Source organism: Drepanopeziza brunnea (assembly GCF_022702325.1).
Source record: "Drepanopeziza brunnea f. sp. 'multigermtubi' strain 214-2 chromosome Unknown ctg1, whole genome shotgun sequence".
NCBI lineage: Eukaryota > Fungi > Ascomycota > Leotiomycetes > Helotiales > Drepanopezizaceae > Drepanopeziza > Drepanopeziza brunnea.
The window spans coordinates 3,952,131-3,965,924 of NW_027094064.1; the positions used below are offsets into that span (position 1 = coordinate 3,952,131).

Consider the following 13,794-nt stretch of genomic DNA (forward strand, 5'->3'; position numbering starts at 1 on the left):
AATGATCGGCATCCGCAGTGAGCTTTAATATTGCCCATAGTCTCAGGTCTGCAATTTTTTGCACAGCTGGAGCTATAGTAAGTGATCATAAAGCACTGTGGAATATCAACTATGATGCGGGCGAGGCATCCCAAGAATTAGTATGAAATATCCAATATATAAGAACGCGGAGATGTCGAATGTGCAGGGCAATTAAATCAATAGCCACACTATATCAAATTCTGGTTCATTCGAGCACCAAAATACGGCTTTCAACCATACCTAAGCAACGGACATTCATTCTGTTAGACTTTTCGAGCGCGATCTCAAAGATCAAAGAGCAGAGTCCTCGCGCTCATGTGAATTTCCCGGCCCCTCGCTCACTGAGCACTGGCGCTGCAGGATTTCGGAAACATCATGTCAGACAACTGGTAGCTTTTATTCCGACTGAATATATATATATATATATACAAGCCCTTCGAACTCCTCGCCAATCATGACTCATTGTTTTTGGACTATAGATTGATAGTTCGTTCCATTGTATCCATCCTAGACCTTTCACACTCTTAACTTCCTAATCAACCCCCCCCTCGGGGCACGATCAGCCGACCCATCAAGGTTTGATAGAGAACGACCACGAGCTCTCAATACCCCAGAAAGTACTCCCTTGCCATCCGGGGGAGTAATCAGCAGCGCTGCCGTCGTATTGCTTAGAGTACAGTCCGCAGTACGTGCCCAAGGGACGGCCATTCTTCTTGAGCATGTAGCTGTTGAAGAACTTGCACTTTTGCGGGTTGTATTTACCGCTGGTCCAAAACGAGGCCAGCTTCTGCCCGAAAGAGGACTTTGCATGCCGGGCGTTCTGGGCATCGGCGTAGGCGGCACAGAGCGCTGGATTGTAGGCGCCGGGGAAGAAGTGTGTGCCGATGCACGCGCCCGGGTGGTTGTGAACCTTGGAGCCATCTCCGCCGCATTTTTTGGGTTGGTGCCATCCGGGGGGAGTGGCGGGGATGGTGGTGTTGGTCTTCTCGAAACCATCACTGCCAGCAATGGCGATCTGGAAATTTCGACGGTAGCCCCCATAGTTGGTAGCAGACTCGGCGCTGACACCGGATCCCCAGAGGGTGCACTTGTAGTTGGTGATGGACGCTGGCTGAGTGCAGTTCTCTGCAGGCTTTTGGGATGGGTCGCGCTCAACGTAGATGTTGAAACCAGTACACAAGTCCTTCTTGTTGCAGTACTCGGCGCAAAGAGGGGCGTCATAGGAGGTGAAAGTTGTCAGACCAAGGTAAGTTTTGGCGGAAAAGGATGCATTCAAGTTCTTGAAAGTAGAGGTGTAGCCAGGGGCTGCAGCAGCCAGAGCTTGTTGCGAGAACTCAGGGTAGGCTCGGAAAGCCGCAACAGTGTCTGGCTCGACATGTGGGCCGTATCCGTCTGGCTGAGGTGCACATGCATCGTTGGGGTTGATACTTGATGTCCGGGAAGTCAGTATCTAAATCCGGGTAGTAACTAGGCGACGATCTCGAGGGTGGATGAAAAGGAAATGATATGGATTCTCAATATCTTACAAGCCGCAGTAAGTACCAGCTTCTGGCTGTGTTGGACAAGAGGTATCCGAAGAAGTAGTGCTGGTCCCAGATGACCGGCGATAAGTCGTAGCGGTAGGCTGGGGTGTAGTCGTAGGCACTTCAACGGAGGAAGAAGAAGCGGTGTTGTGGGGGTAACTCTGCTTGTTTGCACCCCAGGGAGAACTGGTGAAAGTAGGCGAAAGAGCAGAGTTCTTCATCAGGATTAGCCTTGCATTTTATAATATATTGTGACTGGGAATATTGTTTTGAGAACCGAAGTAACATCAAGATTGAATTAGAAGTGATACGGATTTACACATACGACCAAGGAAAAGTCGATAGCTTGGGCAGCAGGAGAGGCAGCTGCAACTGCAACGAAGCCTGCAATTATGAATATTTGATACATTTTGGAATAGGTCTGGAATAGAAGATTAGAGCATATGGTCCGAACAGGGGATTCAAAACAAAAGAAAATTGGAGGGAGGGTAGACACTACATGTATTCATTGCTTAGAGCCATAGGGACTTAAGCTACAGGAAGAATGAGATCAATGGTCTATCTTTGCCGCGTTGGTTTACAGTCCAAAGCTCATGCTCAGATTTCTAGCGTTCAATGTTCCGGGCGCGTCTACATCGAGCCCCGAGCACAGACTCCTAGTCCTCTTAGCAGCCGAAAACAAAGTAAATAATAGCCGGGACTAAATACCAGACCGAATGTTCCCGACCCTTAGAGTCTAGTCTTACATGTGCTAGCCCAATACGGGAAAAGCACTGATACTAATATCGGTAGAGGTGGATGAGGCTCACTTGTAATGAGACCGGTGGGCGTCTAAGGTCAAATAGCGACATGAAGTAGGTTGGATAAGGTCTGGACTGGGTGCGAAGTTGCTTAATGTGATTCGATACTACCTACAGATGATGTAGCATGGAGTCATTACCGTAGTGGTGAAAGCACGGAGTACAGTACATCCGATATCCGCGATCAAGCTTTGATCCTCATCAACATCCAGCACCTTTTCAAACTGTCTCTCTCTCTCTATGTGTGATGTGAAATCTCCAAATATCTGCCCTCGGCTTGTCCGGTACAACTTTTCGTCCCGACTCCTGAGTAGCTCCGGTCCGAAATCGACTCTCCCCACGATCGATTGTTGACCACCAGCGGAAACCAGTCAGTGACTCGTACTAGGTGCCTACATCTCTCAAATACACCTGCAAGCCTATCCGTATCTATAATCTTCCCCGTTCACGTGTCAATATCGAGCGAGGAACTTTCAGGGTGTCAAATGCCCAAGGGGCCGACTTGCTGTTAAAGTGATAAGTAGTGATATTGATATTCCTAGCGCATAAGGAATACACGAATACTAACTCGGTACACAACCATCCTGCTGGTATATATCCCATAGGTGTGTGAATATACTCTGGTATCCGTGGTTGTTAAAGTCTAACGTAAAGAAGGAAGCTACCTATTCTAAGTGTACGGAAGTGTGGTTAGAGTACCTACGTGTAGTGGTAGTGCCAAGGTGGTTTAATGCACGAACCGCCTTGCAGACCCCAACCAATATCCAGCAAATAAAGAAGTAAGGCTCAAATTATATGCAATAATTATAATCGTATTTCCCTTCTAGCTTCATTTCCCTCAACCAGCTTTTCGAAATATCAAGGCTCATTGAAGAGGAAGTCTCCTGTCAAGCCGTCGAATTGATAGGCGAAGACGAATATCCCAAATAGTTCAAAGATGATAAGAAACGATTTTCATAATAGAATACAGATGAGCTTTAATCTTTCCAAAAACAAAATTTAACTTTGTTTATATTATAAGGTCTGTATTTTTCTAAATACATAGAAAAACCATCTAGTCTTATAGAAAATTTCTGTGAATCACCTGATATCAAGAAATACAATATGTATATATATATATATATTTATCGCGGTTTTAAATTTCTCACTTTGGTACCGTGGGCAACCTCAGAATCACATCCTGCTACAATGCTTCGATAGAGCCTTGGTAAGCTCTTACCGACCTCCATTCATACCCTCTATACTCGTCACCCGACTCACTCTACGGTTTCGTCTGCTTTGGCGCCCAACGACCTGCGTCTCTCTATCATCGGGAGGGGGATTTTGTCTAGCCTCTGCCCCCCTTTTCTCTTCTTTCCCTCGCTGCTCGAAGGCATCGGAGTCTGTCTTATCCTCGCGCTCTATCTTGGAGCACAACCAAGGCGAACGACCCGACCGTTTTCGCGCCCAACGACCTCCGTCTGTCTATCGTCGCCGGTGGAATTCGGTCTATCCTCTGCTCGTTCTTCCTCTCCTTTTCTCACTGCTTGGACGCGTCGGATTCTGTCTTGTCCTCGCGCTTTATCTCGGAGCATAACCAAGGCGGACGGCCCGGATGCTTTTGCGTCCGTCGGAAGACATCCGTCCATTCATCGCTGGAAGAGGAATTCTGCCGAGCCTCTGCCCGTTCTTTCCCTTTTCTCCCTCGCTGCCCGGAGACATCGGATTCAATCTTATCCTCGCGCCTTGCCCCGGAGCACAGCCATTGCGGACGACCCGGAAGATAGGATGTACGGGCCATTCGTTCGTCCAGCTCCTTTCCGCTCGGGTCAGGGGTAAAATATTGGTGGCTTCTCCGGTACATGGATTTCCAATAGATTGTCGTGCGAGCGAGATCCTCTAAATTGTCTTTCGTCGTGAAGTGCGTGATTCCCTCGTGGGTGCGACGAGGGCAGCTTGAGTTGAGCCTGAGGCCTTCGTATGACTGATGATATTTTCGAGGATCCAAGCCCCCCTGGGGAATCGTGTAATGAAGTATATGTCTTAGATCCTCGAGTTGCGCCTCCCTGGTGTACGGGCGCGGTTCAGGGTCCAAGCATTCTGCACATCGATCCGGAACTTCAAATCGCCGAGGAAGAGACAGCCCTAAGGTTCTGGAGTTCAAGACACGGTATGCGTCGTTGTTTCCATCGACAGGTTGGTTATAGTAAATGGAAGGTATGCCCCAGATATCGGTACAGTCTTGGCTGTACAAACTCGTGAAGGAGGATTGCCATGACATCCTGTTCGAAAGTTGGGAAGATGCTATGAGTGGGAGATTGAGAGATTGAGAGAGGGATGGGTCTGATGAGATGATTTTGTGAGCTTGCTGAGTTGTCAGATTGGTGTGAGGTGTAGTTTTCGGTGAAGAAGATCCCGGATGGCGAGCCTTCGGCTTAATAGGATTATGGACCACAAGTGCCCTGATGCTGTCAGGCGCATTGGAGACTAGTGCCAACTGAGCCCAATATAGACTGGTTGGTCTCTGTCCAAAGGGTAATTACCTCAACTAACCTTATCGCCATGCATAGAGACATTAAGGTATAGCTGGTTTGCTACCATCCTACATGATGGGAAGAAATGCAAAGCGTACCGATTGAATTATTTACAATTTCCAGGGATAAGCGAGGATGGCTCCAGAGTCTCTTCGATACAACTACAAGCCGGAACGAAGGTAGATGGATTAATTAGGTCAAGAAGATAGGAGCCACATCTTCTGGATATCTGTAGAATTGATGACGCCATATCAGACCACTCGATTGCCTAGGGACATATCGGCCCGCTAGGACTCTGCGAGACTACTTTCAAGTGACGATATTTTCAACCCCACCCCACTTGGACTTGTGAAATTCAAGGCTTTTGAGGATTTAGAACGGAGTAGGAAGATAGCATATATTTGAATAAAAAAGCAAAATAGTAAATATCAGAGTAGGCGGACAAGACAGTATCAACACAAGATAAAGCTTTAAAATGATCGAGGTGCAGCACCAGATCCGGTTTCAAATTTGGCCACTGGGGCTGTAGTATACAAGATTTGATCATTTAATCTATGGTATCATAATATAGGAGCATCGTGCTCGCGGGCACTTATGGACATGCTATCTACACTGTCGCCGTCCCCCCTTAGCAAACCTCTCTCTTCCTCTTCACCGCTCTCTCTCGTCAAGCCCATACTCTCAGGCATTCCGTCAGCCCCCATTGTCCTCCTGGTTTCTTCAGCGCCATTCAGAACGTACCATACATCCTTCTTCGTCAACAAGCCCTGTAGAACGCCTCGACCACTGAACAGGACATATCTCAAACCCAGCTTCTGAAAGTAACTTGCTGTAAGAAGGAGGTTGGATCGAGCAGGCAACGTGAGAGGAGTCTGGTCCATCCACGGCCGGAGGTCAAGCGTTGTTTGGGGATCTGCCATCGACTGGTGCGAGAAGAATACCTCAGTATCAGGAGGCAAAGATCGTGGGGCCTCAGTTGACGACCGGAGGTTATATTCGAGCTCAGCTCGGGATATGTATCCAAGCAAAATGGCGTCTTTGGGGTCCGAGATTACCGGAAATCCACGATAGGGATGCGATGCGAGAATGCCGGACAGTGACTCTATCGTATGTCCGGTTGCTGTCAAGACCACAAGGTCTTCAATACGGGTCATGATCTGACTTACGGGAATGTCTGGGATTACTGTTTCCTCGCTGTTGTCTAGGAAAGGATATTCGTTGAAGTGAATCCAGCTTTCGTAAATGCCACGCTTCCCAAAAGCATCACCAACCCACTTGCTGGCCATCACGGCAATCATGATTGGCAAGACGTAGGTCAGAGCTCCGGTGAGCTCAAACATAATGACCACGATGGAAACTGTCATGCGCGTGACTCCACCGAGAGCAGCAGCGGCACCGATAATCGCATAGGTGCCAGGGGTGACACACGGCATATCGGGCTCGCATGTGCTGAAGGCGAAGAAATCTGGATGATAGTGTACCCATATCTCCATGATAATTCCAACTGCTCGCCCAAACAAGGCTCCAACGGCCATGGACGGCAGAATTATCCCAGCAGGTATTTGCAATCCAAATGTTATCGAAGCCAGGAAGATTCCAAGCATTGCGGCAAAGGTTAAAAGAAATATCGTCCCAACTGTTGCAGATCCTGTCTTGCACAGACCCAAGTCATCATTTATGACCTTGGAACATTCTGCAAAAAGCGAATATACTAGCTCCGAGGATTGAGCGCGCATGTACAGATTTGGATAGTTGATCAGAGCTGTCAGGAGTGCCACAATCAAGACTTGAGTCACTGGGCCAGGCAGCCAAGTTGCTGCTTTCTTCCATTCCGCGACCTTCATGTTCAGTTTGATGAACAAGCCTCCGTAGATGCCCTGTATGAAAGTTAGAGGATGCCGGCTTCCAAGTGCATGGTACTCACGCCAAAGATGCCCAAAAAAGCAAATGGGATCATTTCGAATCCATGCCAGCCGGTGCTGTATGTGACTTGATATAACACGAGTTTACCGCTTCGGAATGGATCAAATGCTTGCAATGCGACTGCCGCAGTCATTGCACAGACGAAACTCTGCCACATGGTTTTATCAGGGAAGTAGTAGGAGAGTTGCTAATTTTCGTCAGATCTAGTACCCAAAATTCTTGCTGGGAAGCTCACTTCGAGACTGAACAAGACACCCCCGATCGGTGATCCAAATGCAACTGAAATTCCAGCCGCTGCTGCCGCCGAAAGCACTTCACGCTTTCGAGCTATGCAAGGTTAGGGGGTCTGGTTAATGCAAGCTGAATATTCTCTTACCTTCATTCCCGTTTATATTTACAAACATCTTCAAGATCAGGTTCGCACAGCAGCATGCAACATGTACAAGTGGACCTTCTTTACCAAGCCACATACCCGATGCGACTGCAAGGCACTGCGATAGTCAGGAAATGGCTCAACGAGTTCCGTTTGGACTACTCACAAGACCTAGGGATTTGATGACCAAAGTCCACGTCCCCATAAAGTTTCGTATCACGAAACCTCCCAACACAGTTTTGATCTCGGGGATCCCGCTATGCTTCGCGTATAATGCATACTCCTTCACCAATACACTGGCTGTTGCAGCGAGACCAACCTTGAATGCGGTTAACGACGACATTTTCGCTCCGAATTCATTTCCGAATGACTCACTGAAAAAACAATGAAAAATAAGTATTCTAAAAACCACTTCCCACCTGCTGATGTGATGTTGAGCGCCAGACTCCAGGGAATCCAATCCCTACACTGCGCGAATTCTTCATAGCCATAGCAGCAGAAGGATTTATTCAAGTAGAAATGACCACCATCCACTCCAGCAGAGCAGTATCCTGTCTTCAAATCCGCGAGCCAATCCGTGATGATATCAATCGCGGCTGCAAAAGATCCCACCGCAAGACCCGTCAAGATCAGAACAACCCACACCTGGCTTGCGTCCATAAATTGCTGCGCATATCCAAGCAAGCCAGTGGAATTTGAATATAGGACCCGCAGGCGTTGCCGCTCCTTTGTGTACTCAAAGATCCAGTCTATTGCAGTCATATCTTGGTACTCAACTCTACGGCCAGGTCCCTCGGCATACCAATCTAATGGCCCTCCATCTTTCGTGCCTGTGTTCCCTGGCCCATCTCTGCTCCCAACTGTATTCAGACCGAACAACGTGGCACCGGCTCTTTGTGAGGGCGTAGGTTGTTGTGAATTTGATCCGTTACCAGAAAATGCAGATAGCAGTCTTGAACCTGTAGTCTGGTTGGGTTTCCGCTTGAAGGATATTATGCCATCTCCACTGGGATCGAGAGGGTCTTCGGAGAATAGCGCCTGGTCGCTGGAATGGCTGTCGACGTGATCTTCATCGCTATCGTCTTCGATTGTAGGATTCAGAGGACTTCGATTCGATGAGGACGACGACCCTGCTTGCTCTGCAGGTAGAAAGAAACCGGCGGGTTTGCTCGCCATGCTCATATAACTAAGGGCGGATATGGCATATTTGGTGGATTGTGTCACTGCTAAAGCTTGATGAAGCTCGAGGCTGAGTTGCGAGGCAGCCTGGACTGAATCTTGGTGCCTGATATCGAAGGCCATAAGTTAGGCGATGGAGATTTGAAAAACTTCTCTCGAAGCCGTTCCAAAAGAACATCTGAGCTTCCGACTATGGCGGAAACTGCCGAGCTGCCAAAGGGCATGACAAAGGAATCTTTGAGCCAAAATGAATGTCCGGCGACCTTTGAAAAAATGCAAGACCTCCTGAAAGCTAAAGATGACACATCCAGATTCGTTGGTCTAGCCCTACTCAAATCGGTTCTTGACAACGGGCAATTGGTCCAAGATCCTCAAAGACTTCGGATACTATGGGAAGCCATGTCTCCTAAGTTCCTGGATCGTTTGCTCCGAGCCCATTACAATAACAAAGTCAATAAGTCTGATTCGAAAGACATGGTTGACTTGGCAGTATCGGTGCTCCATACCTTCTCCATACTTTTACCAGAAGAATCGAGGAGAGAGAAAAGACTGACTGGAAGGACAGCTCCCTTGGTGAAAGCGTTGATACAAAGGTTAGTCTACTCTATGCAGAGAGAACGTCCGATCCGCTAACATGACCCTAGCCCCCCAGAAACTACAAAGCTCATCCTACAAACTCTGTTGACTATTGTCAGTCATCCTGAGGGTGCCTTGGAGATGCTTGCTATCGAAGATCTATCGCCATTGATCGAAATTACGAATCAGTATCCTCTGGCGTTGGAAATCTTTGAGTACGGCTGGACAAGTGCATCTACTCTAGGAGCAGAGGCTGAGACTGTCCGGAAAAGTATCAATCAAATAATGCCCAAGTTAGTTGTCAATTTCAAAGGAACTGATACAGTCACGCTGATCAAGCTTGTCGGCAAGACTCTGCCCAAGCTTGAATGTGAAGTAAGATTCTTATTCTTCATTACGAGCTGACACTAATAAGAACCAGGCCGTGCCACGAAATCCTAAATGGCTAGGGCAACTGATTATTATGCTGCGAAAACTTGTTGCAAATAAACCCACTGCAGCGGGTAGAGCAGCGTATACTCATCTAGCAGCCGCACTTCTTCAGGCATTTCCAGCCACCTGCCCGCCATTGCTATTCAAAGATGATTCTTCCGGAAACCCAGACAGCAAACCATTCTCATACTTGCTCGTTAATCTCTTACTGATAGACATCCGTTCTTCGTTTCCAACGCTGCTCGAAAAGCTGAATACCGTTGAGTACCCCTCAATATCGCAGCGACTTGCCGCAGCATTCGACGTTGTCTCCAGCTTCATCGGCTTCTTAGTCCGCAGTTTGGATGACCAAGGTGGATCGGGCTTCAGCATGACGCCAGACCTCTTACTAAAGCTCCGGAAAGATATTGCAGAAACAATGTCTATTAATATCGAGTACCTTCGCGATCGCTGGGATGCATCAGTCGCTGGCGCATCAGGTCTGCATCCATCCGCACGAACTGGCACGGCAGCTACCTCGGAAGGTACTAGGCTCACTTTGACATGGGATTCAATGAAGGACGAAGTCAATGCCGATCCACTCATCTTGGCTGGCATTCGAGCTCTCGCCATCTGGATCCGCGAAGACGAGAACGAGAATCTACGCAACGAGACTGCCGGCCTCATGGACATGTTGGTTGAGCTCTATAGTTCAAGCTTGCAAGGCGCTCTCGACTTCCGCTACCCGATCTTGCTTGCTCTAGAGGGAATTGTGGTTGCAGAAGAAGGTCTGGACAGATTTCTCGGCCAGGAGGGATGGCAGGTGCTGTTCCGAGATCTCAAGTCGATCCTCAAAACCACATCCGACAAGCTTACGGCAGAAGGCTCAGCAGCCGATGCAGGTCGAGGACTTCAAATCGTTCGTGTCCTGCTTGGTGTAGTGGATCACGATGCTACATCTCTGCCACGCGAGGACTGGATGGCTGTAGTCACGACGGCGACCTCGATGAAGGTCCCAGCTGCGACGGCTCTATCTGTGATTATTGAGTTCCAGATCGCGATGCTGCAACTGTCGGCGGCGCTCCTTGCTAAATCCTCGGGAGGAATGACGAAGCGTTTTGTCTCGAGCCGACCAGCGCTTTCGGGCCTCGTGAGGCAGCTGAAATCTTCTGTGGGGGAGATGGATGACGAGGCAGAATCGGCCGAGTTCATGGTAATGTTGGACGATGTGGAATTAGATCTGGGACACCTGTAGCAAGGGTGGTAACTCGTTGAGCACTTGTTTTCCTCAGTGGCTTTGGGTCCCTAGTGAGCCTTCAGCAAGGTGAATCCTGGGGCGTAATTGGGGCAACCACATCACCAAAAAGTCAAAGCAGGACAGAAAAAAAAAGAGGCGGGGCTGTAAGTAAAGAGTAAAGACGGTGTAGGGTTGATCGATTCCATTCTTCTATCAAAGTGACAGCAGGCGGAGTGTAAATTATACCGGTACATATACCATAGTCAGTATTAACTCTTTACGTTTACTATAGTCAATATTGCTTAATAAGCAGCAGTGTTCTGCAGTAGCTCCTCTCCTCCCTGTCCGCGGGGGAGGGTGATCTCCGTTAAGGCTTGACTCGTAAGGCTTGTGCATCCCACGGTGGTGGTACCTTGTTGGGCAGGCAGGATCGCTCGACAAAGACTCGTCTCTTCTTCGTTTCTTCTTTTCCTCTTTTCTTCTTTTCTTCATTCTTTTTTTCCCTTTCACTCAGGCCCGTCCATCTCTACCCCTTACTTCTACTTTTACTCCTTTACCTTTACCTTTACCTCTACCGTTACCAACACTACCCACCTATCCCTCCCTATACACAGATTGATAAATGCGACGATGAATGAAGAAATGGACAATGATACGCGGGGCTGGGTTATGTGCATAGTGAGCGGCATTGGTATGTGCTGCCCCTCTGGCTCTGGCTCTGCCTCTGCCGAATCGATTGACGCTGGCAACTGACGAGTTCTATCTACAGCTTGTGTCGTGGGAGCCAGCATCATATGCATCGACGTACTAGTACGCTGGATACCAAGCAAACGCCATTTCAGGATACAAGATAGTGGAGCGTTCCTCGCGTCTTCGCTGAGCTTGAGTTTTGGGGTCATGGTAGGCACTCGCTCCACTGCCTGGACTTCGTTGCAGATGTTAATCGCAGCAGATCTTCTCTGCGCTCTATAGCATACTTCCGTCCTCGAAGAAATACCTCATCGACAGCGGGTACAGTGCCTCGCATGCGACTTGGATACTTTTGGCAGGGTTCGTGGCGGGCTTTGCTGGGATACAGGTCCTCTCGAGGTTTCTGCACCACTATATCCCCTCTCATGTAGTTGACTGTGACCATACACACGAAGAGCAACCACATGGCCACCACTATAGCCATAGTAGAGGGCGTTCTCATGCCAGTCTAGCCGACCGAAGTCGTCACCACTCTCAGGTCCATGAGACGAACGGGAAAGTGTGCGAATCAACCTCGCTATTACACTCGGGGCTATCGAGCGGGGCTCTCTCTCCGTATAACGTTGCAGATGTAGGCGTGGATGGCACACATTCCCGTTCTCGGGCGCAGTCTTATCTTGTAGATACGCGCAGGTCATCTATGGTTGAGGTCCAAAGACGAGTCATGTCCTTTGTCAAAGACACCAAAACCAACTGCGATTCTCAAGGTCCATGTTTCGGCTACTCAGACCCTTGTGGTCAAGAATGTTTCAAACACCTCTCGACCCGGACCCCGAGCAACACGCGAAATACCAACTTGCTCCATAGCAACGGCGGCAACTCTAGCCCGTCCACCCTCCGAAACCTTTCCGGAGGCTCCGACCCCGCCCATAGCCTTCCCAGATCACGGTCCAGAACCCAAAGCGTGACCCGCATAACCCTCGCGCGATCCTGCTCAACCCTCTCAGAAGCATGCTCACAGATGGAAGAAGACTGCTCATCCTCCACCGTCTCCTCCCCTTCCGACCTCGAAGCTCAGCACCACCACCACGTCCCGGAAAACGCCTTCATGAGCATCGGCCTGCAAACTTCAATTGCCATCGCGCTGCACAAGGCCCCTGAGGGCTTCATTACCTACGCCACTAACCACGCCAACCCGTCCCTCGGCTTCTCCGTCTTCATGGCCCTCTTCGTGCACAACATCACCGAAGGCTTCGCACTCGCACTCCCCCTCTTCCTAGCACTGAACTCCCGCTTGCGCGCTATGTTGTGGGCTGCGCTTCTCGGGGGCCTGTCCCAGCCGATAGGCGCGGGCGTTGCAGTGGCATGGTTTAAAATTGCTGGGCGCGAAGGCCACAAGCCCGGGACGGCGGTCTACGGTGTCATGTTCGCTATCACGGGCGGCATCATGACGAGTGTCGCGCTGCAGCTCTTCGTGGAGAGCTTAAGCATGAACCATAATCGTAACTTGTGCATTGCGTTCGGGTTCGTTGGGATGGTGATTATGGCGACGAGCAACGCGCTGACATCGTGAACACTTTGATGGTATGAGCTAGCTTGAAACGACTAAAAGAATTCAAGGTGGCAGGGGAACAGATTGCATGGAATGAATGAACGGCCTCTATGAATTACGCAGCATTTTTTGGATTATAAGGCGTTTGAGGAGATTTGTTTGGATTGGATCGAATTGGACTTGAGCAGATATATAGGCTTCGGTTATTGTGCAGCAGCAGGCTTGTTGTGCTGGGGAGCTTACTTGCATCCGCATCATGGACTTATGAAACGAACTGCACGCTTGCGTGGGTGCCTTTAGCATTATTAAAAAAAAGGAAGGAAAGAGAGGATGCCACCGAGCCGCCGAAAAAGACGTGTCTGAAAAATGTTCTCTCCAGTCTCTGTCTCTACTGTAAAACGACTTGGACTCGAACATGATTTCCGACTACCTGTTGTTTTTCTTTCCCGGTAATCAACCTTGGATCAATTCTCGCTCGCTTAAGGAAAGGGGAAAGGAAAGGAAAAGGGGGCAAAAAATCTTTATTCCAAACCCCCTAAAAAACAGACGAACGGAGTTGATGATCGAGAGACGTCTCACATCGCAAAGTCAACGTACAAACAACAATAGCCACATCTTCTGCGACCGACGGGCTGAGAGGAAGAAAGGAAGACAAAGGAGTTTGAAGGGAAGAAGCGTGTCAAATTTCATTAGCTTTGAGCTTTTCTCTGTGGGAGAGGGGGGAGAGAAAGGGGGGAGAGAGAGAGAGAGAGAGGAGGCAATGTAGTTGGCATAAATGCATGCGCTCCCATCCAGGTACGTCCCTGGCGAAAATATACATATCATGGAAAGTTTGGACGTCGTCTTGTTCCTGATTCACCGTTCCTTCCTCTCCCATATTTATCCAATGGTTTTTTTCTTCGATCGTGACCGAAATTTGTGTCCCTCTTGGATAGATTCCGTTTTGTGCTTTCTTTAGGGGTCCGCATATCTAGCCTATCTGCATTCCCATGACTC

At 49.0% G+C, this 13,794-nt stretch overlaps 5 protein-coding genes across 5 annotated transcripts; 2 read left to right on the forward strand and 3 right to left on the reverse strand.

Moving 5' to 3' along the window:
• Positions 1-592: 592 nt before the first annotated feature.
• L3040_000704 (uncharacterized protein) lies at positions 593-1,953 on the reverse strand (the record flags this gene model as incomplete). Its single annotated transcript, XM_007288196.1, has 3 exons — positions 593-1,448; positions 1,548-1,759; positions 1,870-1,953. 3 exons carry the CDS (start codon positions 1,951-1,953, stop codon positions 593-595), a joined length of 1,152 nt encoding a protein of 383 aa, XP_007288258.1.
• A 1,910-nt stretch (positions 1,954-3,863) lies between these two features.
• On the reverse strand, positions 3,864-4,604 carry L3040_000705 (uncharacterized protein; the record flags this gene model as incomplete). Its single annotated transcript, XM_007288195.2, has 1 exon — positions 3,864-4,604. One exon carries the CDS (start codon positions 4,602-4,604, stop codon positions 3,864-3,866), a length of 741 nt encoding a protein of 246 aa, XP_007288257.2.
• An 813-nt stretch (positions 4,605-5,417) lies between these two features.
• On the reverse strand, positions 5,418-8,455 carry L3040_000706 (uncharacterized protein; the record flags this gene model as incomplete). Its single annotated transcript, XM_066155273.1, has 7 exons — positions 5,418-5,535; positions 5,599-6,734; positions 6,782-6,967; positions 7,016-7,107; positions 7,157-7,271; positions 7,320-7,472; positions 7,529-8,455. The coding sequence occupies 7 exons, from the start codon at positions 8,453-8,455 to the stop codon at positions 5,418-5,420; spliced, it is 2,727 nt and encodes a 908-aa protein (XP_066013308.1).
• Positions 8,456-8,524: 69 nt separating this feature from the next.
• On the forward strand, positions 8,525-10,574 carry L3040_000707 (uncharacterized protein; the record flags this gene model as incomplete). The annotated part of the gene is made up of 3 exons (XM_066155274.1): positions 8,525-8,925; positions 8,977-9,283; positions 9,330-10,574. The coding sequence occupies 3 exons, from the start codon at positions 8,525-8,527 to the stop codon at positions 10,572-10,574; spliced, it is 1,953 nt and encodes a 650-aa protein (XP_066013309.1).
• Positions 10,575-11,186: 612 nt separating this feature from the next.
• L3040_000708 (uncharacterized protein) lies at positions 11,187-12,819 on the forward strand (the record flags this gene model as incomplete). The annotated part of the gene is made up of 3 exons (XM_007288192.1): positions 11,187-11,247; positions 11,326-11,456; positions 11,509-12,819. 3 exons carry the CDS (start codon positions 11,187-11,189, stop codon positions 12,817-12,819), a joined length of 1,503 nt encoding a protein of 500 aa, XP_007288254.1.
• Positions 12,820-13,794: the final 975 nt, after the last annotated feature.